The sequence below is a fragment of the Diabrotica undecimpunctata genome, chromosome 6, assembly GCF_040954645.1.
Source record: "Diabrotica undecimpunctata isolate CICGRU chromosome 6, icDiaUnde3, whole genome shotgun sequence".
NCBI classification, from domain to species: Eukaryota; Metazoa; Arthropoda; class Insecta; order Coleoptera; family Chrysomelidae; genus Diabrotica; species Diabrotica undecimpunctata.
Window position 1 is genome coordinate 23546881 of NC_092808.1, and position 27718 is coordinate 23574598.

General features: G+C 32.7%; 2 protein-coding genes across 7 annotated transcripts in view; one reads left to right on the forward strand and one right to left on the reverse strand.

Annotated features, from left to right (window-relative positions):
* Window positions 1-8340: 8340 nt before the first annotated feature.
* On the reverse strand, window positions 8341-15040 carry Vps28 (vacuolar protein sorting 28). The gene is made up of 4 exons (XM_072533611.1): window positions 14920-15040; window positions 14804-14864; window positions 14550-14745; window positions 8341-8829 (listed from the first exon to the last, which is right to left on the reverse strand). Exons 1-4 carry the CDS (start codon window positions 14933-14935, stop codon window positions 8458-8460), a joined length of 645 nt encoding a protein of 214 aa, XP_072389712.1. The 5' UTR covers window positions 14936-15040; the 3' UTR covers window positions 8341-8457.
* A 2669-nt stretch (window positions 15041-17709) lies between these two features.
* l(1)G0196 (inositol hexakisphosphate and diphosphoinositol-pentakisphosphate kinase) overlaps window positions 17710-27718 on the forward strand; it is a 143383-nt gene continuing 133374 nt past the window's right edge. The window contains exons 1-2 of one of the 6 annotated variants that reach the window (XM_072534461.1): window positions 17710-17977; window positions 18034-18148. In XM_072534461.1, coding sequence (XP_072390562.1) covers window positions 18065-18148 — 84 coding nt within the window. In that variant the 5' untranslated portion in view covers window positions 17710-17977; window positions 18034-18064. The other 5 variants (XM_072534463.1, XM_072534459.1, XM_072534458.1 and 2 more) reach the window with 5 other exon arrangements.

Here is a 27718-nt window from a genome sequence, read left to right on the forward strand (position 1 = left end):
TTTCTGTACAATATTTAGTTTGTAATAATAAATTTAAGATACTATGAGAGTTTATGTTTTTATTATACGATTATTATTCGTTTGTTGGAACGAACAAATAAACCGAATGGGACCAGATAGATTAGCGAACATCTGTAAAAACAACAAGCCGTATAGCAGAAGACCCGTTTGAAGGCCGCCAAAAAGGTGGAAAGATAATGTACAGTCAACAACGATTGAAACAGAATAAGAGGCAGACAAACAGGAGTAATCCTAGTCGCGCGAAGAAGAAGAAGAAGAGAAAAGCCCCGGTGGTAAAAGGGCCCAGGATTCTTCTCTATCTTGACCTTTCAGTAGACGCAGTTTAATTTTGTGTATCAGTAGTCGCACACGGTCTACTACACCGGTCATGAAAATAGTGTCTGGATGCATTTTGTTTAAATTTTAATAAAATAATCTATCGTTTGTAGTTTTGTTAACCTTATTTATTATTATTGTCATATTTTGTTCTTTTAAAATGTCTATTTACGTAGCACAAAAAACAGTCCACAATTTTTTTAATAGTTTGATTTATTCTCTTTTTTACTAAACAAATTACAATTAATTTAAAATTAGAACATATCAGTCTTCAAGAACTATCTTAAACAAAAATAAAACATTGTTTTACTAAGGCTTATCATAAAAACATATAAGAGATGGCAAAAAACATAATAAAATTAAGCCGGAATATTGTTACTTCTTCTTCTTTAAGTTCCATCTTCTATCGAAGGTTGGAAACCATCATGGCTATGCGGACTCTATTGACTGCCGCTCTAAAAAGTTCTGCACTACTGCATTCAAACCATTCCCTTAAGTTCTTAAGCCAGGAAATTCTTCACTTTCCTTGGGTTTTGCCTTGCATAATAAGTTGTAATAATGCCCTCTCATCACATGTCATAAGTACTCAAGTTTTCGTCTTTTGATAGTTAATATTATTTCCGCCTCATTTTCTATCGTTCTAGTTACTTCGACGTTTGACATTCTTTGAATCCATGATATTCGTAAGATTCTTCTGTAACGCCAAAATTCAAAGGCGGCCAACTTATTCAGATGGACTTGTTTTAGTGTCCACGCTTCCAAGCCATAAAGAAGAGTAGAGAACACGTAACATCGAAGCATTCTCAGGCGTAGTTCTAACCTTATATCCCGACAACAAAGAAACTTTTTAAGTTTAATGAATGATGCACGTGCTATTTCAATGCGTGTCCTAATTTCTTTGGTTTGGTCTACATCTGATGTTATCCATGTTCCTTAGTATTTATAGTTATTAACACTCTCAATTGCAGTATCTTCAATAGTCAGTTGGATATTTGCATGTGCAGATTTAGTCATGATCATGCATTTAGTTTTCTTTAAATTTATCTTCAGTCCGTACTCATGATAGCGTTCATTAAGGCGTTGCATTACGTTCTGTAAATCATTGTTGTTATCCGTCATTATTACTGTATCGTCTGCAAAACGTAAGTTATTCAAAACTTCTCCATTGATAGATATACCTTCTATTGAGTCTGAGAGCGCTTTTTGAAATACCGCTTCACTGTAGACATTGAAAAGTAATGGGGACAGCACGCAATCCTGGCGGACTCCTCTCTGTATATTTGATATTTTGGGTGTACTGGTTGTCAAGTCTTACCTTGGCAGTTTGATTCCAATATAAATTAGATAGATAATTAGATTAGATAGATAAAAAGAATAACCGAATGGAGCCCCATAGGAAGGAGGAAAAGAGGACGACCCCGAAAATCCTGGAGGAACGAAGTAGACGACGCCATGAGTAAGAGAGGACTAAACGATGGAGAATGGAACAACAGAGAGAGATGGAAACGGTTGAGCGAGGGAAGGCAGTGAATACTGTAGAATCCCTAAATATATATATATATATATATATATATATATATATATATATATATAAATTAGATATAATTTTCATATCACGACTGTCAATATTTTTGCTTTTTAATATATCTACAAGCTTTTTATGTTGAACCTTATCAAATGCCTTTTCAAAGTCTACAAAACATAAGTACATGTCCTGATTCATGTCCATGCATCTCTGAGCCAGCACATTCAAGCCGAACAAAGCATCTCTTGTACTCATACCATTTCTAAAGCCAAATTGTGTGTCAATAATTTCATATTCAAGAGTTTTAACAATTCTGCTGTGAATTATTTTCAAAAATGTTTTAAGTGTGTGACTCATTAAAGCTATTGTTCTGTGATCTGTGCAACAAGTTGTTGCACTTGGCTTTTTGGGAATTGCTACAAAAGTCGATTGCAGCCATTGTCTGGGGATTGTAGCAGTCTGATATATTAGATTAAAGAGTTCAACCATTACATCAATAACATCTTCATCGATGAGTTTTAATAATTCGATTGGCACATCATCTGGTCCAGTAGCTTTACCCTCTTTTGTGTTTTTGATGGCATAGACGACTTCTTCTCTTAATATTGGTGGTCCGGTATCCTCGGTGATTTCCAATGACAGTTCTTCTCTTTCATCATTAAATAGTTGTTGGATGTAATTGGTCCAGTGACATAATCTCTCCTTCATATCAGTAATAATATCCCCTTTATCATTTTTAAGGATATTCGTTCTTGTACGTTTTCTAGAACCTGTCATTTCTTTGATTTTTTTGTGTAAATTAAAGCTATCATACTTTTATCCAGCTCTTCTATTTCCTTGCATCTGTCGGAGAGCCACCTCTCTTTTGCCTCTCGAATTTTCTTTCTGATGTTTCTCTGAATTTCTTTGTATTTATTCGGGTTTTTTGCTTTATGTTTTCTTCGTTCTTCAATAAGTTCAAGAAGTTCTACTGTCATCCAAGTTAAGTAACAATATTGTTACAGTCGTTGTAAATTGAATTTACATGTTCCAAATAAAGATACTTTTTACAAATCGAACAAAAATATTTCGTTTTTCGATTCTTTTTCCATCCACAGTCACATCACACCTCCCAATTGCTCCCGGAGTTCTTTGAACTGGCACGACATCTTCGTCCAAATGACAGATCTCCTTTAGTCGATTTCTTATTATCTTGGGTATATAGACATTTTGGCGTCGATCCTTCTGGTGGTTGTACATAAGGCTAAATGCTAAATTTGTCAAAACTTCTCGTCGGGTCTTTGTGGAATTTGGAACGTTACAATTGTAAATAACAAAGGAATTTATTGCTGTAACATTTAAAAGGCTGTACAAAACAACCATAGCCCATTTTCTACTACAACGTGCCACATGATATTGTGCGCATAATTTTTACGTGCACACTTGTTTTTCTTTTGGTTATATGACACTAGTGTTCCTCTTGACCAAAACCCAAATGTATTAGAGCCAATAGGTCTTCCTTGATTGTTAGAGAAATATGCAGGAATAGAATCTTCTATTTACTTTAATTGTTCCCAAAAGAGTTAAACCATTTTCCTTCAAGCTTATACCAAGATCAACGCTTGAGGTATCAATTGTCGGTGGTAACATTTCTCTTAGATCCGTAGAGATGTTGACAGGCCCGTTTCGCCACTGTCTTGCTACTAGTGTCTAGATAGTATGGACTACCCACTTGGTTTTTGCCAACGTATATGCCATATGAAGGGTAAGGGGAAAAAACAAACGATGTCCATTTTATAAGAATTTCAGGTAATCAACTCATTGTGTTGACAATATCCGGTCCCAAACACGTGCTAAACTGTATGGGAATAATACCAACGGTGTCCAAATAAGAAAGCATTAGAAAATACCCATACTGGTTTAAAACAAACGTTGTCCGCGCGGTACTGGTAAACAACCGACGTAGTCCAACTAGTTGCATAGCAACGACAGTTAACAGGGCGTGACAATTTTACGTCATGTTTTGTTCTTTTCGTCTTTCGTGGCAGTTTATGTCAAGATGAGTTCGAGTGAAGAATATTTGTGTGACGATCTGTTAAAAAAAACCAAGAAACGACAGAAAATTGGTCGAACTGCAGATGTAATGAAAAAGTTAAGATTGCAGGCTCACGAGTTAGGATATGATTGTAAGTGTAAAAGACTGAAGTGTTTTGAAAACACTACTGCTCAAGAGAGGCAAAACATACTTAACGGATTCAATCAACTAGGATCAATTGATGCTCAAAACTGTTATTTAGCTGGATTGATTGCTGTATTGCCAGTTGTAAGACGAAGGTCACGACAAGTCGATGGAGAACAACACCATGATGCTACCTACCGCTACAGAGTACGAGTGAAGAGAGAAAACATAGAAGAAATATCTGTCTGCAGTAGTGCTTTTACTGCAATGCATGGTATTACTAGATCTAAGTTGGTTCATATTCAAGCATCTCTGAAAACATCCGGACTTGCTCCTGTCGACAAAAGAGGAAAGCATTCTTCGAAACATCGTCAGTTAACTTCTGATTTGAGTAACCAAATTCAGCAACATATTGCTTCATTTCGGGGCAGGTTAAGTCATTATAGCATTCAGGACTCGAAAAAAAGTGTATTTAAGTGAAGAGTTAAATATTATGAAAATGTTCCAAATGTTTAAAGAAAAGTATCCTATTGCATCTGTTTCATATGACACGTACCGAAATATCTTTAATAACAAATTCAACATTTCATTTGGATACCCAAGGGCAGATACCTGTAGCAAGTGTGATGAGTTTAATGCAAAAATCAAGACTTTTCATTCTGTTGATGATGCAGTACAGATAAAAGCTCTATCTACTGAAAATAACTTGCACAAAAGTCGTGCACAAGTTTTCTATGATAGAAAACGAGCTGCCCGAATAAAAGCTAGGAGAACTTTTGAATATGAATCAATCGTCATGGACTACCAGAAAAATATTTCGCTACCCAACATCAGCACTAACGATGTTTATTATAGGAGACAACTTTCTATGTTTTCTTTCAACATTCATGTGCCGTCTTCAGGAAAATCCTGTTTTTTTACATATCCTGAATATGTGTCAAGGAAAGGATCCGACGAGGTATCATCGTTTCTCTTTTATTTCATTTTTAATGAACTACCAACAGAAGTCCGTCATCTTCACATTTTCTGCGACTCAGCTGGTGGACAAAATAAAAATTTCACAGTTGTTCGGCTACTTCATTACATTGTCCATGACATAAAGCGTCTAGATACTATTCAAGTTACATTCCCCATTAGAGGACATTCGTATCTAGAATGTGATAAAAACATGGGCTTGATAAATTTGAAGACTAAGATGGAACTACCCGTAGATTGGATAAATGTGTTAAAAGATGCAAGAAAAAAGCCGGAACCGTTCAAAGTTATAGACGTGGACCAGACATTAACGAAACAGTGGACTACATTTCTCCAAAAAAAAGAGAACTTCGATTGGTGAAAGACAAATGCGGATTGGTTTTTTACCGAACCACTTATAATGGCATTTGGGAAAGCAAGCAAATAACAGGTAGATCAATAAAATCTGTTGTTCCAAGAAAAATGAAAGATGGCGAATTTGAGCTACCAAGTCAAGCATACCATAGACCATTACCGATTTCCCAGGCTAAGTACAACGATTTACAAGTTTTAAAACGATTTTGTCTTCAAAATGCTCAAGGATTTTACGAAACATTGCTATACAAATGAAAAATCTCTGTGTAGGCTTATGTAGAAAGTGGACAACGTTGGTTTTTAACAAGTTATTTGTGACGTTAACGTGCTTTTTTATTTTTTCAACAAAATCTAATAATGTTAAGTTCGTATTCTTTTGTTTAGATATTAATAATATAGTAATAAACTACTTAAAAATATTTGTATGCAGTTTTATTTATTTCTAAGATCATAACCAGCAGATTAGTCACGTTGATTAACTTTTCTCTGTAAGTTACTTTTGTGACGTCGTTTGTTTTTTCCCCTTGCCCTTCATATATACCATGTTACTATTATAAAAACTTCGCATCAGACAGTGCAAATATTTTTATACCGTATCTATTGGGTTTGCTTGATATGCGAATGGGAGAAACATTTTTTCTGATTTTCGTTCCACTTGGTAATAAGATCTCTTATTGGCGCTAATTTATCCAAACTCATGCCTTGTATTGATATAATCAGTTCGCATGTACCTTAGTAAGTTTCTGAATCTCGTGATGTTCATTGTCAGTCGGAAAACCTCTATACCGGTGCCGTCCGTTTTCCACAAGTCTGTTGTATTAAGGTGACTTGCCTTTCTTACACCTGTAAGATATGAGACCTAATAGGGCACGAATTTCACCAACTTTTGTTGGATATATGTATATCTCGATCGCGACTGAATTTCTGCTTCTTCTTCTTCTTCATGTGCCTTGTCCGTTCCGAACGTTGGCAATCAACATGGCTATTCTGACTTTGTTTGCGGCAGATCTGAATAGTTCAGCAGATGACAATCCGAACCATTGCCGCAAGTTTTGGAGCCACGAGTGTCTTCTCCCTGGACCCCTTCTGCTGTCTATTTTCCCTTGGACGATCAGTTGTAGTACTCTATATTTATTGTGTCTCATAACGTGACCCAAGTATTCCAACTTTCTTTTCTTTATACTTATTCCTACCTCTCTCTCTTTACCTATCCGGCGTAGTACCTCTTCGTTGGTCACGTGCTCAGTCCAGGATATACGTAATATACGTCGGTAAGCCCACATTTCGAAGGCCTCTACTTTTTTCATCAATGTTGCGGTCATTGTCCACGCCTCCATTCCATATAACAAAACCGGGAATACATAACATTTCAGAAGTCGAATTTTGAGAGGTAGGGTGAGGCTTTTAGAGGTGAAAATTTGCTTCATGCTAGTGAACGATGCTCTTGCCTTTTCTACCCTTATACGTATTTCCTTCGCTTGATCCCAATTTGAGTTAACTGTTGTTCCCAAGTAGATGTACGAATCCACGTGTTCAATTCTTCCATCGTCTAATATCAGTTGCTGTGGTGGTTGTTGGGTTTTGCTTACTAACATCCATTTGGTTTTTGTGATATTTAGTCTGAGTCCGTATTGTGCACTTGTTTTTTGTATCTTACTCATTAGGCAACTCAGTTCCTCCATGCTACTTGCTAGAATCACAGTGTCATCAGCATACCTTATGTTATTAATTATTTGTCCGTTTATCTTTATGCCTTCTGTGCTTTCCTCCAGCGCTGTCTTAAATACTTCTTCTGAGTATATATTAAAGAGAATAGGAGACAAGATACAGCCCTGTCGTACCCCTTTCTTGATCTCAATTTTATTGGTAAATGTAGATCCTACTTTCACTTTAGCTGTTTGGCCCCAATAGAGACTCGCTATTGTTCGAATGTCTCTGTAGTCGACTCCGATCTTATGGAGAATTTCAATTATCTTTTCGTGCTTTACGTTATCGAATGCTTTTGCGTAGTCTATAAAGCATATGTACACGTCTTTGTTCATATCTCTGCAGCGCTGGATAAGTACCTGTAGACTAAAAAGTGCTTCTCTTGTCCCAAGAGAATTCCGAAACCCAAACTGCGAGTCTCCAATGTTATCCTCGCATTTTTTGCTTATTCTGTTGTAAATAACCTTGGTGTATGCCTTCGAAATGTGGTTACTTAGACTTATCATCCGATGTTGATCACAAGACTTTGCTTTTGGTTTTTTCGGTATGGCAACAAAAGTTGACTCTAGCCAGTCTTCAGGAAACTCCCCGCTGTTATAAATATTGTTAAAGAGTCTGACGAGTGAGTCTAGAAATTGACTGTTTGTTTCGCACAGCATTTTCAGTACTTCCCCATATACGTTATCGTTGCCTGGTCTTTTGTTATTTTTAAGACCCTTTATAGCATTCTCCACTTCTGATTTTAGAATAGAAGGGCCAGTATCATCATTGCTCAGTGTATACCCACTAGGACGGTCATCATTAAACAGTTGTTCCACATTTCTGCACAGAATTTCTGCTTCAAATTTTGTATTGGTCCCATCAACAATTATTTGCAACATATCAGTATCAAATAGATTGTTCATGAAACATTTCTGTACGTATATAAACAAATCAGTCAATATTTATAGCAACCCTGTAATGTAAGTCACAAACTAATTCTGCATACCTCTTTGGTTTGCGCACAGTTCACGTCTATTGCTATCCTGAGCGTACAGTAGTTTATTATGATTTGTCCATTCTTTTGTTAGTTGTTTATGTTTATGAAACCGTTGGATTCTGCTATGCAGCTTTTGTAATATGTGATAAAATTTCGTATACTGACAATTTTGGTAATACATTTTCAAAACGTTCGGGAATATGCACTGATGTACATACAAATATGAATACATCAAATTCGGACGATCTAAGTAATAAAAGAGACAGAAAGTGGCATAAAAAGAGGTAAGAGTAAAACAGCAAATGGTAAAATATAATTATTTTATTATTCTAATTAGGGTTAAAATTGATAAATGCATACATTGCCAATAACTAGCTCTATTTTTTGCTTATATTTACATAAACGTCTAACAATATCATACATTTAGGCAGAATTATGAAGGACTTTATTAAACGATGCATACGCACTTTCAAGATCAAACAACAGTTGCCTCACTTGAGCTTCGGATAATTCATCAGAGGCCTGCATTTCATTTAAAGTATTTAACCATTCAGCAACCTTTACTTTTCCATCAAAATCAGATGGTAGAATACTAAGTCTATTCATAGTATCTACTAAGTCTCTCACGTCCGGATGTAAGTTATCCATCGAACGAATGTCCAACCGCAATTTGTCCATTATAGTGATGAATAGTGATACGATATCAGCAATGCATCGACTAGTGTTACCTTTGTCGTCTTTTATAGTAATTGGCCTATCCTCCTTGATACGTTCTAAAGCTGCAGGGCAGTCAAGCTGAAAAACGAGATATTTAGTTATTTTTATACTTCATAATATTGTTCTAAAGCTATCTTGTGGCATTTTAATGGAATTACTATTTTTATTGGGAATAAGCCACAATTTAAGTTTAAAATAAGTATATTTTTGAAGTTTCAATTTCCACTTCGGAAATCGTTCTCAAAATACAAAACATTAATAAATTAAACCAATTTACTAATATTTTCTATTTTGAGAACGACTTCCGAAGTGGAAATCGAAACGTCAAAAATAAAATTATTTTAAACCTAAATTGTGGCTTATTCCCAATACAAATAGTAATTTTATAGTTCTTATTGTAAAAAATTATGCCCGTCATACATATAGATAATTTTTTTTAAGTTTATATTTAAGTTAGCCTATAGGATAATGTGTTGACTTTAGATCATATTAATGCTCATGTTTGAGGTTATAACACCTTCTCCATTGACAAGTTCTCTTCAACCATTTTGTAGGTGTGCTGGTCAATTTCTCTTGAAGCTATAGTAGTGGGTGAACTACCAAATTTGTGAGTTTTTAATTTATTGTGGTGTTTTGTGCCTTGCCTTTGAATGACGTCTTTGACATAATCTATTGGAGACATACCATATACCATGATGCATCTGTTATCATGCGCAGTATTTTGGATTGACTTCTTTGTATAATAGATATGTTTAACTTACTTGCGCATCCTCATAGTTCCGCCGCATATGTCCAGATGGGTTTTATGATTGTTTGATTAATAAGAAGTTTGTTTTCTAATGCTACTTTGGACTATCTACCAATTAGCCAATAAATATCTTTTACTTTTAAATAAATTTGTTTGCACTTTTTGGTTATGTTTTATTTCTAGGTTAATCCTTTAAGTGAATTTTTGAATATTTCATGTTTGTGGATTGTGGAATCTGTATGTTGTTTAGGTACACTGATGCTTCCTCAGGATGAAGATAACTTGCACAGATTTCGTTTCATTAATTTTGATTTTCCATTTTTGTAGCTATATTTGTATTTGGTCCAAGTGACTTTGGAGAAGTGTGGAAGTTCTCACTGGATTTCCGTATCTTGCAAAGATAACGCTGTCATCGTCAAATGTACATATTGTGGTTTCGCTGGTAACAGCGAGATCTGTTGTGTGTAGTACATATAGGAGAGGGCCAACAACATTTCCTTGTGGGACACCGGATTTGTTGGGAAAACTGTCTGATGTATGTTCATTAAATTTTTGTTCTAAACTCTCTTTCACTTATATATCTTATATAAGATCTTATCTTATAGAATCTTATATAATAATAACTATAAATAGTATATAAATATATTTAATATATATATACATATATATATATATATATATATATATATATATATATATATATATATATATATATATAATATAAGTATAAATAAAGTAATAGGTAAATAGAAATAAGTTAGGTGATGGGAAAATAAATAATAATCCTATTGAAACGTCAATAAACGTATTTTAACCTTTAATTGTGGCTTATTCCCATTTAAATAGTAATTAATAATCCTATGTGTCACAACTTGTCAAAGGCTTGACCGACATCTAGAAATACGGTGATGCAAAATTGTTTGTTTTCTAATCCTTGGTTTATATTATGAATAGTTCTGTGGACTTGTTGAACATTTGTTTCTCGCTAAAGCCACACTGGTTAATATCCCTTCTTGAGTATCAGGATCAGAATTTATTCTTTGTAGTAGTAAGTCATTTTTTTCAAGTATTTTGGAGATAACAGGTAGAAAACTGGTTGTTCTATATGATGACATTATTTGGATTTTTGTCAGGTTTCAGAATGAGTATTATTTCTAGGACTTTCAATATTTTAAGCCAGTAATATGTGATAAAAGCTATTCCGTCTCTTTAGATCAACATTATAGGTTTTTCAAAGTAATTTCTCCGGATTTTACAGCGGAAGAAAGAACGGAATGAAGAAGGGAAGTTATAATTGGCATCATTGTGGGTAATTCATCTTCGAATTCTTCAAATTTTTCGATTAATTTTAATATATCGATGATGTCGCTGCAGGTTTCACCTGAACAATTGAGGCATACTGCAGAGGCCTACTTGTCAGCAACCACACATACTTTCACAGCTTCCCTTGCATCTGCAGAAAATTGGTTTCAGAAGTTCGGAAAGTGCTAGAATTTTGAAAATTTTAATTGATATCCAAATTTTTCCATGCTTTTTCTAGACCCAATCTTCAGAATCGCAGAGTTTCCTGGTGATAAACTCTAGCACTGTGGAAACGAGCTGCATCGTATGTTGGCGGAAGAAATGATAAGTTAAATGTAATTTTGGTCACTGTATTGGCGAATCGTTTGAATCTCATGCTGTTAGAGAATCATCTTTATTTCCACCATATAAAGAGACGAAAAAACGTTCGCAAACGACAGAGGGCAAAGGTAGCTCGGCTTTCTCACTCAGAAATAATGCTGTTCCGTTAGCTAACTCAAGATGTTTCAGCAATCAAGGACAGTATAATTAATGCCACTTACATCCTTTCGAAGATTTAAAAAATTGAACACTTTGGACACACAACATTGGACTGCTCCCTCCCTAATGCCTTGAACAAGACAAGATTGTCAATGTCCTCTGCTACGACAGTCACAGAATCATAGGCTTGAAATGCAGTAGCGCAGAACACTAATGACTGTACCTTCATCAAATTCAGCCTCAAATCAAAGCGACCCTCGATTTTGAAAGTCAGTGACAGTAGTGGCGTCATGCAGCTTGCTACGCTACGTCGTTAAAAATAGAGCTTGTTCAGCTTGTTCTACTTTTTGCCATGTGCTACTTGAACTTTGTATTTGTTTTTGATGAAAAATTTAAATATGGAAGACAGTCCAGAATTTAATATTCGTTTTCTCTCATTTATTGAGAAATTTTCAGGTATCTATGACAACACAAGTCCGGAATATTCAAAGAGAAATGTAAAAGATTTTCCATGAGCAAAAATTATAAAAGAAATGAAGACAACAGGTGAAGTTTAGTAATACTTTTTACTAATAATAAATATAATAACAATATTTATTTCTATTATTTATTATACACTGTGTCTTAAATTAAAGAAAACATTATTTATTCATCAATAACTTTTTTGATTAGCCGATCTGTTTTTATTCTTCAATGGCCAAAAACATGACATATTTTTATTGACATGTTCAATTTTTATCTAGATTTATTTTAAACACGACCAGACTTATAGAGTTGTGTCTAGACTAGAGTCATGTCTCACAAACCGGTGGAAAACCTTATTTCCTTAACCTTATCTATCTGACATTTTCGTAATAAAAAGGCTGCATAAAAAGCTTTCATTCTAAAAAAATATGTTGGTATACCGTATTCATTCTACAAATTCCCAATCGTCAATAGAACCACGTGTAAGCCAAACAGGGTCGTACTGATGTACGACCTATGTATCATATGATTTTTAAAAATATTTACTTTTGAAACTGTTAGTGTAAGAATTTCTTGAAATTTAATCATTATATGTATCACAATTAAACTAAAACTAAAAAATAACACGACCAGTAAATAACTTAACAATAACTATAACATAAATATAACACAACATATTAACTTAAAAATTAACACGATACAATTTGAATTTAAAATTATGTCAAGTTGGGATCTGTAACATGAGAATCTGTTTCGCTTAAGGTAATAAATTATATTTAATAGCCTCTTGACAAATAAGACGGCGAATATCAACACGTGCTTATGTTTACTGATGGGAATTTGGTAAACGAATGAACTTTAGCTTGTATTGTAAAAACATAATGTTAACAATAATAATTTTTTTTTTTAATTTATTTGTTATGATATTTACTAGGAAAAAAAACGAATAATTTAACAGATAAGGGCTAAAAACACTATACCTTTTTACTACAGAGCGTTTCACGTTAAGAAAATAACATTGCGGAGATAGGGCTATGTATTTCTTATGGACGATAGAAGCGCAGCGATGCCACGATGAACGCAAGCACGATTCAGGGTTGTATAATTTGTATTTTCGTTTTCACAGACATGAATTAAATTAATGTTTTTTAACGTAATTGACCAAAAGTGCCCATTCGAAACAAGAGATGGAAAGTAGGGAAATGATTTTAATTAAATAAATAGTATTTACAAAAGATAATTTTATTTTATCTTATTTTAATTATAGTAACGACAGTTTATTTGTTTTTCGGTAAGAATATTATATACCATGAATCATAGAAATCAGTAGAAAATATTGCTTAGTTAAATCATGCACTTTGCCGGCTATTAAAGATTTAAAAGCAAATAAACGGACCGCTTGGAATGCATATATCTAATTACTAATTGCAACTTAAAATAATACGGTGTGCATATGTCAGCGATTTTATGTCATTCTCTGAGACTACATAATGATAATAAAGCTTTGGGGTTCTTCAGTTGTTATTCTGACTTTGCAGTTAAATGTTAATTGAAAATGGAAATTCGAAAAATATATCGACAATCTAGTAAACCGCATTCCTGAGAGTTTTGGCAACACTGATTTCCATAAGCCTAATGTTATTTTCTTAACATGGAACGCTGTATAGACTACCCTATTTTATTTACCTATTTAGACATATGTATGCACAAAGCTATAAAATGTAGTGGTCATTCTGCCAATGCAGGGTAGCTGCAGGCTGATTAAAAAAATTACATAGTCTATTTCTTATTTCTAATGCACCATTTGTTGGCCTGCGATGCCTCTCTGGTTGTATTGGATTATTATTAGCTATAATATGTTCTTCTAATTGGAATGTCGGATTAGTAAAAAACTCCATCATGAACATGTATAAAATTCAGCCTCAGAAAATGACATAAAAACATAATTTGGCAACACCTAACCTTTTTTAGTATTCATAGAGTAATTAAGTGTCGAATATACATCATTTATACCTATGTATAAATAGGGAATATTTCTAGTGTTGGTATTGCAGTATTCAGTAAAGTGCACTTGTAAATATTACAGAAAAAAATAGTTTAAGTGGAGAAATTTCCAAATGAGAGAAAGAAACAATAGATAATATTTCACTTCAAAATTCCATAATTATTATAATTTAACACTGTTATTAAACTTCTCTTATAATTTAAAGAACATACAGTTAATCACAATGTGCCAATACAGTTTTTACATATTAAGAAAATATTTTATATTGGTATATAAATCTGCATATAGAGTTTATCTTTTAAAATATATGCTTTATTTTAAACTGGTCATAAAATATGTATTTAATAAACAATTAGAAATAATTAAAATTACTAAAATTAAGTAACTAAAGTAGTAAAATCCCAGATTGTGATATAAAATTTATATATCAACATAAATATCTACCATGATAAGATCAATATTATAGAAAGCTTTATGGTGTATTGAAATAATTGCTAATGATGAGTATTACAATTAAATCAAAACAAAGGACTAACAGCAGATCCTTCAAACCAAGAAAAAAATTGGTATAAGAGAAAAAAAAATTATGGTTAAGAATATTATTTTGATGTAAACCATATACATACTAAGCAGTTAAAAATTAAAGCTGTGCCCTCTAATGTATATACATTGTAAGTTAATAAAGAACTATTCAGAAACACTTGTCAGATTCATAGGAGCTGTGAGTATAGTTGGCATATATACCCAGTGAAAAATATACAAAACAGATATAGTTAATAAAATTTAAAACATACTTACTCTGTACTTCTTAACAAAGGCGTCTGGTGTAGTAAATTCATCACTCTTGACTTGTCGAAACGCAGCCTTATACTGAACTAATAATTTACTACAAGCTCCTGTATATTCCTTTGCCACTACACAATCTCGAATATATGCCTTTTCTAATTGTTGCAAAGTATTTATTACAGCATACAAATCCGCCAAATTATCGTACCTATAAACATAAAATATATAAACTATAAACCTAGCTAAATATAAAAATTAATATTTACTTCTCTCTTTCCCTGGCATTGTGATATAGCTTGACTTCCTCGTACAGTTCGGGGCGATTCTCTAAAAATGAATTTGATTAATACTGTATTAGTAAGACTGTAGCTAATAGTTTTACCTAGATTAGCTGACATTTTTCTATTAAATTTGTTTTCTAATTCAAAGACAAATTACTTTCTTTTATTATGAGTAACCAATTTTTGACTTTGACTTTTGACTTGACAAACAGCAATCAGCATCAGCATAGAGAAGGCATAGAACCACATGAACACAGCACACTCCTTCCAGTGCTAGTTCCGTGTTAATGAGTAAAACAACGATTGGCGCATCGTCTAGTGCCAGGGTGCGTAACTATATATAATGATAATTACATTTTTCTGGTTATTATACCATGTTGACGCTTATGAAAGATCGATTAGTTCTGTATGGGTTTCGTATTATTAGCTGTGTTAGGAAAATTTGAACTCTAAAGTTGACGTTCTGAAAATTTTAAATATAAGTGACGTCACTTTATATAAATTGTGACGTGCACGCATTTTTATATGAAAAATACTATAAATGGCTGTTCATTCAAAAGCCATATAAAATTAACTAGGATTGTTCTTATTTTAAGGGGAAAATCAATATAACTCTAAAATAACCAAAAATCCTTATTCTATATACATTTTTCGTATAATATTTAGTTTTTTTGTTATGTTGAGGCTACGTTTATAGACTACAAGGCAGCCCGCGATTCTGTGAATAGAAGAGAAATGTTCAAAGCAATGAAAGAGCTAGGAATAGCAAATAAGTTGGTAAATTTAACAAAACTAATCCTTGAAAAAGTCAAATGTAGAGTATGAATTCAGGGGGAACTGTTTGAACCATTTAAAACAAATAACGGGCTGCGCCAGGGTGACCCTCTCTCCTGTAAACTGTTCAATCTGGCTCTGGAAAAAGTGATACGTATGTCGCGAATCACAACCATTGATTCCATATATAATAAATCAGTGCAAATCCTTGCCTATGCTGATGATATCAATATTGTTGGAAGAACGGAAAACGCTGTACCAGAGGCGTATGTAGCGTTAAAAGAATCAGCTACAAAAATGGATGTAATAATAAACCAACAAAACGAACTATATGAAAATAAGCACTCAACCACAAATTTACGACCACTTGTTACAGAAAACGACGTCATCGAAGCAGTGAACGAATTTTATACCTGGGAGCGCTCCTTAACACCGAAAATAATACTAACGCAGAATTTGCACGGCCAACAGATGCTATTATGTTGAACTCAATCTCATCCTTAAACCCACAGTTATATCGAGAAATACAAAAATAAAACTCTACAAAACACTAATACGCCCAGTCCTAACATAATGGTTCGGATCAGAGACCTGGTCTCTAACAAAAAGTAATGAAAACATGTTAGGATGTTTCGAAAAAAAATACTAAGGCGAATCTATAGAGCAGTGAATGACAATGGAGTGTGGAGAAAACGATACAACTTCGAACTTTATAGAATATACCAGGAACCAGATATCGTAAAACATATTAAGATAGAACTTCTGAGGTGGATAGGGCATGTAATGCGGATGGAACAAAATGACCCAGCTATAAAAACGCTCCTTGATAGACCCATTGATCAGAGAAGAGGAAGACCTAGAACAATGTTCCTTGATAACATCGATGAAGACATGAGAAATATGGGAATACGTGCTTGGCCGAGAAAGGCGATGGATAGGGACGACTGGAGAGAAATTCTTGAAGAGGCTGGGACCAACGCTGGGTTGTAAAGCCAGAATGATGATGATGAGGCTATATTTATTTTTAATTACACTAAAATGCAAAAGTGGTTAAAAAAATTAAAGAATAAAATATAGAACAAAAGCTTTATTTATAAAAATGTTACAAAAAAATTTTTATGTGCTACAAGAAATATTAATAATACAGGCCAAGTGTAGTATAGTTTAGTGTATGTTGTGACAAGAACATTTCAGTATTAAAATATCTGTTTTGTTAGTCTAATGTCAAGTTTTATGCGAATACAAGCCTGGTCTTGTATTGTAAAAAGGTATCCAACTTTGATTATATCCTCCTCTTTATCCTCCTCTACATGAAAATCATTCTCAAAAATAACTTAAAGTCAATGAATTAACATATTTTTACTGAACATTTAAATGACTATATCTACTTACCTTTTTTCAGCTTTTCGGTTGTATACGAAAGTGTATAGGTACTACAAACTGTTTTATTAACACAGTACCTTATCCTTTCTAAGACACTAGCTGATCCATTGCTTTTGAATTTTTACATTTTTTGAAAATGAAAAAAACATTTAATTTTGGACTTTTTGAATATTTTTTGCATATTGCTACACTGCGAATATTTCCATCAGTCATCTGAATCAATAAAAAAATTGAATCAATTTATGTTAAACATTTTCCTGCATTAATCACAATGTTACCTTTACTATATAATACAACAGAAATAAAATCCAGTAAGTAGGTACTTAACACAACCATATTAAATGTATTTTAACACTTTTAAAAGAGTTTTGGGTTCAATTTATATACTAAAAAACACTCAATGATATCTATAGACACGTTATATTACAAGATATAAACATAAACTAAAACACTAACGTTATTTAACAACAAAATATATTCTCCAAACCACTTATCCTATTCTGTTCTCAAACAATTCGTTAAATTGAACCCTTGGTGACGTCACGGTAATTTTGTTAATATCAGAGTTACCATGCAACCTATCTTTTAATAACCTTGGGTCTGGTACACTTTTTTGACTTTTTTAATCAGCTGATGCAACGTTGCCTTTTCCTGCTTAGCTTGGAACGTTTTTATAGTTATTTGAAACACTATCTTTACTTTACATATTGTAGGTACATCGCCTTTAAAGCCCTACAGCCTTTCGGTGTGTTTTCACATTCTAAACTCTGTTGTCATATGGATGTTGCCAAGTTAACTTAAAAGCAGTTCAATAAAATATATTTTGACATTTAATTTTGATTGACAATTTTAAGCTTTGTGATTTTGTGTCAAATTATATAATTTTATTGATCACATCATAACAAACAAAAACTGGTGGAATATAAACTCGAATTTATTTACGTTTAAATAAAAAAAACTTTTTAAAAAGAATCAAATTTATAAATTATTAACATATTTTAGGTAAGAAATTTTAGTTACAATATTTATTTAACATTTTAATATTTCCTATTTTTTAGTTTAAGAAACTAGGTATGTTTTGGTCAAATCATGTCTTATACAGAATTGGAACATGGATATCAAGGGTTGCGGAAAGCAACTAGACCTGCACATGCACATTTTTTTGTGGGGGCAGTGAGTAATACTTTTTGTTCTTAGTTTAATATTAAATATATTTCCATAATTAAAAAGAACAAAAGTACATTTCATATGGAGTCACTTTCTCTTGGTAGATCAGTTCCTTCAGTTGTAATAGAAGATGTTGATTCAATAACCCCTTCACATTGGCAGGTGGTAGTTTCTTGTTTTTTTTGCTGTGTGTGTTTGGTTTTGGTTGGTTTAATTCATAACTTGTTTGGTTTATGTGAAGTGATGGTAAGCTAACAATTGTATAGATAAAATAGATTAAAACGTTAATTAATAAACAATTTGGTTGTTTGAAATTGCATATTTTAGTAAACTAATTAACTAAGCAAATATACATTTCATTGTATCTTATAAACCCATTGTTCTCTTTACAACCAAAAATTAAAATTCTGAATATTTTGGCAGATTAATAATAATAATAGTTTCATGATGTTGCCTTAAAATGTGTGATGTGTTTTTATTTTATTAAAGTTCAGGGACAGGGGGATTAATTTATAGTTTTATTTATAGGTTATGTTTGATTTTGTTTTTGTGGACAATGTTAATGAAAATAACTTGGGTTGTTGCCAGAAAGCACCAATTAGGTGCTATTTTTTAAGATGACAGAAATGATTGATGATTTTTTGAAAAGTTTTTCATCTAAAAGTAGTTCGGTATGTTTTAAATACACTTACATATTAGTATTTTATTTTTTTGCTACAAATTAAAAATATATTTAACAACTCAGCTATATAAAAATTAACAAATACATGTGTGTGCCTGATAAATGGCATGGCGAAAGTTTGCAATTTTTAGATACAGACATCTGGTATTTTGAATGATTAATTCAATGCTATTGATGTGTTGATTCTTTTTGGTTAATATTATGAATGAGAAGCATATATGAATAAAATATAAACTGTAAATTAATATGTAAGAGGAAATTATGTAGGAAGCTACTATTACATTAGAACTAAAAGTAACACAACTTAGACTAGAATAACAATTCAAGAAATCGATACAAACAACCAGTGGCTACTTATTGTATTAAGTTTTGGAAGGGTCAAATTTGATGCTATTTAAATAACAATCCCTAAGCGATCTAGTATGATTTTTGAGTAGAAAAGAAAACCATTTGATCATTGTAATTTTGTTTAAGTAAAATAAAAGCAATCATTGTTTGAAAACAAAATCAATTCTGTGATCATTTTTGAGAAGTAAATGTTGTCATAACAATCATTTATCTCATCAAGTTTCTGTATATTGACACAGTAGATTGCCTAAAATGCTGTTTTTAAAGAGATTTATATTCATTTACAAGTCTAAAATCAATGTTCTAATTCTGATGTAGTCAATGAGGTGTTCTAACAATATTGTTTTAACAAACTCATTGTAACAACATATTTTTTATAACTTTCACAAACATTTTGCAAAGATTGCTCTTTAAAAGAAAATATTGTAAATTTTTGGCTTCATCTATTTCCTTTAAATCGCACCTTTATGGATTTACACAATGTAGGAAATGTATGATAAAAAGTGTAGGATCAAACCATCAGATTGGAAATTTAGTTTAGAGAAGTTTCTCAAGATGTTGGAAGACTAAGTTAACTGTACGAATTGTAATAGTTTCCTCTAGTAGCAGCTCCCTCTATATTATTTATAATTTCTTCTAAAATACATCAACCAGCAGCATTAAAAAAAAGATTGGCATGCTGACAAATTATCAAAAGATACTTTTATAAGAGACTTTTTCCATAATGAGGTTTAGATAGTAGGCATAACAATTTATACAATGTGCATTAGACCTGTTTTCTTTAATATAAGCTTAATGACAATTACTCATAAGATTCACACCGAAGTATGTTTGGACCTTCAAGTTTTCAGGACTTCAGAAAAATGGATAAAAATATCTACTTATTTGATCACATTGAAATTATTATATTTAACCAGTGACTTTGCATGGGATGAGGGATCCAATCAATTGTCATCTACAGTCAATCATTAAATTTTTAAAATAATAAACTTTTTGCATATAAACCAAGTAAATATAAACCAGCACCAGCACAAACAGAAATGGAGAGGCCTATGTTAGGTATAGACTGTCAGGTAGAAAGAGGAAAGAGTGACTAAGATCAAAAACAAAAGTCGAGGATATCACAAGAAAAATTACCAAACTCAAATGGATCTTCGTAAGCCACACTGCTAGGCAAAGAGACCAACGTTGGAACACTACAATACAAAATTGGAGACCTTACAAAGTTGGATGGCCAAGAGGAAGACCACAAATGGGATGAGTAGATGACATCAAAAAAATAGCCTTTGAAGTATTTTGATCAAGAAATAGATTGATTGAAGGAGTCTTTTCTATAGAATCTATAAACTCTATTTTGTGTGAAGAATTTCAATATGAGAATATTGATAAATAAAAGGCAAAAATTATACCGTTTGAAGGTAAATACTTCATAAATCCAAAAATAGTAATTGATAATCATCCACTAGAACAAGTAAGTAATTTAAATTACCAAGTGTATCACACAAGTTGTGAGACAAAAGACACACAGAACATTAAATAATAAGATAAGAAAGGATACAATGATAAGATGGCCACACCTACTCTGTTATATGGATGTGAAAACTGGGTAATAAAGATATCACTCTAGAATTCAAGCTAGCGAAATGAGTTTTTTCAGAACAGAAAAAAGGATTACAAGACTTGATAGACACAGAAATGATGACGTTAGACAAGAACTGAATATCTGGTCAATCGATGAGGAAATAAAAGAATACCTACATAGCAAAATGAAAACAACATATTCAGATAAAAGTATAGAACACCCATTGAAAAGTACAAGTTCGATCTCTAAGAGACAACAAATGCTTATCCTAACCTCACATGGAAACCAGTCGACTATCTTTATGACAGTAATTATTTTCCTATTTTAATATCTAAAAAATTAGCAAAACATTTCAACGCCTTTAAAAAATGGAACACTTGTAATGCTAACTGGGATGGCTTTCGATTATATCACTAAATCAGCTTCAGTTATCAGAAGATGTAAATGAAAATATTGGCGCTTTCAATAACTGTATAATCTTGCAAATATTGGACAAATACCAATTTCTTTATCTCGTATCTTGGTGGAATGAAAGATGCTCTCTGACTATACAACATAGTAAGGCAGCATTAAACAAATACCGCAGACAATACTAAAGCAAATCTAATCAACTTAAAAAAACTGAGAGCCAAATCTAAGTATGTAATTAAACAAAGCACAAAAGACTTTTGGAAAAAACATGTCTTATACATAAATACTGACACTCCTAGCAAAATTTAAAAACAAATTAAACACATGACAGGAAAGAAAACTTATTAAAAAAATTCTGCTATACTTACTCACGGATGTACGTGGTACGGATGTACATCAAATGAACTTTTCAGAGCAGCCGTCTCAAAAGTTCGAATAGCTATGATGATTGCCGACCTCCGCCGCGGAGATGGCACTTGAAGAAGAAGATACTTACTCAAAACAGCACAGTCACTTGTAGTCAACAAATTGTTAACATATTGAGTGAAAATTTTCATAAGAAAGAGCAACAAACAAACTTACTTCAAATTGGCAGCTCCCATGTCTACTAATCTAAACTCCAGTTTATCTGATAGCAGAAAATCCGATCAAATTTCTCCAAATATGCCGTTTACATTACAAGAATTGTCAGACACATTGTACTGTTGCAAAAATTCAGCTGCAGGTCCAGATAACATTCCTTTTATCTTTATTAAAAATCTTTCTAGGCCTAGTCTAGCTAAACTCCTTGAAATTTACAATTTAATATGGACTAAAAATCATTTCCAAATTTCTAGCAAAAATCCATAATTATTCCTGTTAAAAAACAAGGCAAACCTTCAACTGATCCAAATTCCTACAGACCAATTTCTCTCAAATGTACAATGTGCAAATTTATGGAGAAAATGATCAATAAAAAACTCCTGTGGTACCTAGAAAAATGTAAAAAAAAATAAATTTGGCACAATCAGGTTTTAGATCAGATCGAAGTACCGCAGACAATCTAGCAGTCCCCCAAACATCATTCATCAACTCCTTCCAGTGCAAACAAGATGTAATAGCTGTTTCGTTTTATATCGAAAAAGCATTCAATCAATTTCTAACAAATACAACCTTTAACATAAGAGAAAATGGCAAAATCTCTAAGACTTTCAAACAAACTAATGGCGTTCCTCAAGGGCCGGTATTGAGTCCTACACTCTTTATACTTGTTTTAAACGATATATGTAATAAAATTGAGCTTCCAGTCAAGTTTGCACTCTACGCAGATGATTTAATAATTTTCTGCCTAGGCAAAGACACTGCTGCCACTTGCAAACTGCTTCAGAATGTTACTGACCAATTGCTTGAATGGAATTCGATAAGTGGATTTAACCTTTCTGTTGAGAAGACAAAAATCTTTCAAGGTTTCTCGCAGGACAGCCAGTACTTTAAATTCTAAAATTATCATAAATGGTGCGTCTACCAGCAGTAAAGAGTATACGAATTTTAGGATTCATATTCGACAGTAAACTTACTTGGAAATGCCATTTAAAAGATCTCAAAACTAAGCACATGACAAATCTTAACATATTAAAAACTTTGTCCAATCATCATTGGGGTGCAGATGAAGACTCTTACTTCAGATTTATAGATGTCTTATTTGTTCTAAAATAGACTACTGCAGTTCCATTTATATGTCCGCTAACCCATCAGATTTAAAACTTCTTAATTCTGTACACAACACTGCACTTCGAATCTGTCTTGGAGCCTTCACGTCGAGCCCCGCAGGGGGTTTATACAAAGAAGCTAATGGACTTCCCCTCTGGCTACGTCGCCGGCAACTCTTTTTAAAATATTCGCCTTGAATTTCAGCTTATTATGAAAATCCAGCCTATAAATTACTAAGTAATGACCTTTTAAACTCTCTTTCTCCTATTAAATTTCAATCTATGCCACAGTATCTCTCACCACATCTGAATAACATCGATCTTTCAGCCACAACTCCAATAATAATATCACCTAACCTTCCCTGGAATAAATTGAAAGCAGATTTTAATCTCTCGTTAACTAATTATCATAAGCAACAGACAAATCCACAATTTCCAAGGCAAACCTTTAAAGAATTAATTGATAACAACAGATTTGACCAAATTGTATACCCAGATGCCACTAAGAGTCCTACAGCTGTTGGATCTGCTGTAACTTCAAACACAGATTTAATCATATCTTGTAATCTCCCGCTTCTCTGCTGCGTACATACTGCTGAATTACTCTATTCTCCAAGCTACAAACTTACTATCACCAGAATATAAAGAAGTAGCAATATGTAGACTCTTTAGCGTCTATCCACTCTCTCAAAAGTATGTACCGGCACATCTTTTGTTCAAGCTATTCAAAACTCTTTCGATAGTTTAATCTCACTGGGAGTATCCATAACCATGATCTGGATTCCGTGTAACTAGTCGACCTCTTTGTAAAACAAGCCGCATCTTCTAATATGGAGACTGAAAACATACAATTACATACAGATTTACAGTCATATTTTAAAAATATCACCCAAATGTCTTGGCAAGATCACTGGAATAAAATCCCTTCCAAGCTTCGTGATATGCATCCCACCGTTAAAAAGCATGAGTTTCCTTCCATGACACGAAAAAACAAAATCTTAATTCGTCGACTTAGAATCGGCCATACAAGACTAACTTATAAACATTTAATGAGTTCCCAAGATCCACCTACATGTACACACTGTGGTAATATTCTATCTGTTAAACATATTCTCGTAGACTGTCCCTATTTCAACAACAACAGAAAAATGAATCTTTTGAGTCGAAACCTACAAAATATTCTCAACTCGCCAGATTAATTTCAAAACCATATTAATTTCCTCGTAGAAACGTAGTTTAGAATTTGATAATTAATAATTTTACCAATATTTAATGTATTTCTTTATCGATTGTAATGTTACTGCATATTCTTGTAATGTAATATAATAAAATTGTACCTGTGTCAGTGACCTACGCTGTCGAGACACAAAGCTAAAAAAAATGCTTATTGAAATGAAGAAAAAGAAGAATACTAAGTGCAATGTAACCAGATCTAGTAATCTGGATATAACGGAGGATATGAATAATGAGGTGGAAACAAAAGTTTTGATCGCTGGATACCATATACATTCAAAAAGATGAAAATGTCGACCATAATGAGATGGACCTATGATGTTAAACAATTTGTAGTTCCAATGTAAAAAAGACGAATAATAGAATAATAAATGAAGATGAATGTGAAAGGCGTATATTCATAATATAAATTATTATCTATAGATGTATAATAAATGTTATTTAATACCTGTATTTGATAGTGGTACACATTTCATCTCTTGCTATCGATGATAAATACCTATCAATCTACCATAAAACATTTTTGTCAATTGTATTACCTCGTTATCACCTTGTTATTAAATTATCTAAATTTTAATACGCGTATATATATTGAATATGTAATCTTCCAAGTAAAAACTACAAAATCATGAGAGGATCCATAACGACGCTATTTATATCATTAACAGAATACAACACTTCTTTAACGTTTACCTTTTGTAATGTAGAACTCTTCAAAATGCACTCGCTTGTGCCTTTTCTGATAATTTTGATATAAAGTGTTTATAGGAAACCTTGAATTAATTCCATGTGATAAATGAACGTCAAATATTGAATTAGATTGTTAGGAAACGAAAACGCTAATCATTTGACTGATAGTAGAGCAGTACAATATTTCAAACAACGAATCTATAGGCACTTACTGTATCGTAATGGAATGGGCATGGCTGAAAGATTGGTGGAGACTGAAACGCTGGAAACGCTACAGAAGGGGCAGTGGAGCAGAGTCAGTGTGTTTTTGTGATGAATGTTTTCAAGATGAAGTATGTATGGACTTATTTTATCTGTTTCTTATTAATTTTATCTCTGTACGGTTGGGTTTAGATCAATGGGTATTAGATTAGGATTTTAAGTGCTTAAGACTTGCGTGTTACTACAGATACTCTCAACAAATGTTTTATCATTGTGTGATAGTCATATTTTTTATTTAATTCTGATGTATACCATTAATTTTTTTAATTTTAAGATTTCTTTATTCTCATTAGTGACACTGTTCCAATTAGTACAAAGATGGATATCAAAAATATAAAAAAGTATACGATTTGTTCTAAACATGACATTAAAAATGAAACACAAAAACAATAGTAACAATCTTTCTAATATTTACAAAAGAATTATTCAGTTAATAATAAATAACAAACATTAGAACGTGAATAAAGAGTATATTTGTAGACTATTTTTAACAATGTATAACGATTACACCTCATAAAAAAGTATACGATTTGTTCTAAACATGACATTAAAAATGAAACACAAAAACAATAGTAACAATCTTTCTAATATTTACAAAAGAATTATTCAGTTAATAATAAATAACAAACATTAGAACGTGAATAAAGAGTATATTTGTAGACTATTTTTAACAATGTATAACGATTACACCTCATAAGATAAAAGCATGAGTTAAAAAACACATAAAACCGCTACAATTATTTTTCTATAAACATAAAACTTTTGATCGTCATCGTTCGCAGAGGTGACGATAATTTAGAGCAGTGGTTCCCAAAGTGTGGGTCGCGTTAAAGAGCTGAGCGGGTCGCGAAATGGTTTCCAAAAGAAGAAACTTTTTTACAAAGATGTTTATTTCATAACTTAAATAAAAACTTTATTGCTTCCAACCATTTCTTCTTTGGACGTCTTCTTTTTTCCCCATTTCTCCCTCCTTCAGCATTCTTTTAACATTTCAATTTTACAATATGTATAATATTGTAATATTATATACACAATATGTATATACAGGGCGGTTAAAAGAAGTGGGACGGAATATTTCGAATAATCGAAATTATTTGTCGACATCAAATGTTCATCAAGGTCTCTATAAGTCTCTATTTTGCGTAGAGTGAAAATTATACGAATGGTTTTGCATGCATTTAAATTGGAAAATACTTGCCGAGTTGCTGGTATGTCCAAATTTGAATAAAATACATCCAAGACTTTACTTTCTGCAGACACTGTATTAAATATAACCTTGAAACAAATTGACACTAAATCACTTCCGAGTTTTCAGCAAAACAAAAGGTTTAAACATGTGTAGTCCAGTAATTAATACCAAAGCTATTGAGAGTCCAGTAATTAGACCGAAGGTACTTTATCGTTTAACTTAAACACGCAAACAAAGTCCGAATTGAATTTCCGAAACACTTTTTTGCTTCTTGTTTTTAGCAAACGATTTGTCCTATTCACTGTCTGATATTTCACTAGCAGAGTCGTCACTATCTGAATTGTCTATCCGAATAATTAGAGGCCGGACCTCATCTATAACTCGTTCGGTTTGAAAAGACTGAACGATTATGACTTCCGTATGTCTAATACAATTTTGCCATTGTTCTGCCTTTATTTGTTCTAGCGATATATATATATATATATATATATATATATATATATATATATATATATATATATATATATATATATATATATATATATATATACCCGGTATTTAGGCGGCACACGCCCTTCCGGTAGGGATCTATGGAGGAGTATCACCAAGCCGCAAACCCTTATCTCTTGCCGTACTGCTCCACCATAGGCCGATCAGATACCAGCATATTCTAGACTAAGCCGCAGATTCATTTAGAATTTTAAACTGCTGCGTTAGCCTTTTTGTTTTCTGTACACCGAGCTGGGGATTGAACTGACATCTCTCGCAGTGAAGCGAAGGAGAAGCCAGCCGCCCACCCCGCTTGGCTATCCGATCGATGTTCTAGCGATTCTTTCCATAAACTAAGAACGCTAGCGTCATAAATGTTTATCATAAAAATTTTTGGCTATACCCCAAACTAACTCAATTGCATTATAGTGGCATTGGTAGGGCGGAAGTCGAAAAACTTCATGTCCATATTTAAGAGCCATTTGGTCAGTAACAAATTTTTTTTCAATTTTGTGCTCTCCACACCTTTGAAGTATATCCACTTTTAAAAATATGTCACTGTGATAAATTTTCTTTTCTGTCAACCACAACTTTATTTCTTCTTTTGTCCAGCTACTTGAAGGAAATCTCTCTTCTACTCTTGAGTGGTAGGATGCATTATCCAACACTATTATGGATGGTCGCTCCAATTTTTTTAACAAATTTTCTTCAAACCATTCTTCAAAAATATTTGCATCCATATTTCCATGCTAATCACCTGTATTCTTTGTGGACGAAAAAATTAAACTAGCGTCAGGAATAAACCCCTCATCATTTCCAGCATGAAGTATAATGTAGCGTTTACCATTACCGGAACGACTAGATGAATAACATTTTTTGGTGCCATCTTGCCAAGATGATTTTGACATATTTCCTTTAGCGAAAATCCAAGTTTCATCTAAAAATACAACTTGCCTCGGACTATCAGACATTTTATTGTTCATGAATTTTCTTAAAATATGCC

Bases quoted from the DNA above. Each gene is read 5' to 3' on its own strand.
- Vps28 (XM_072533611.1), bottom strand. The intron at 14,746-14,803 runs GTAAATATTAAT...TTATGTTTATAG, and splicing joins AATGCCAGGGAAAGAGAGAA to GTACGATAATTTGGCGGATT. The intron at 8,830-14,549 runs GTAAGTATGTTT...CTCGTTTTTCAG, and splicing joins CCTTTGTTAAGAAGTACAGA to CTTGACTGCCCTGCAGCTTT.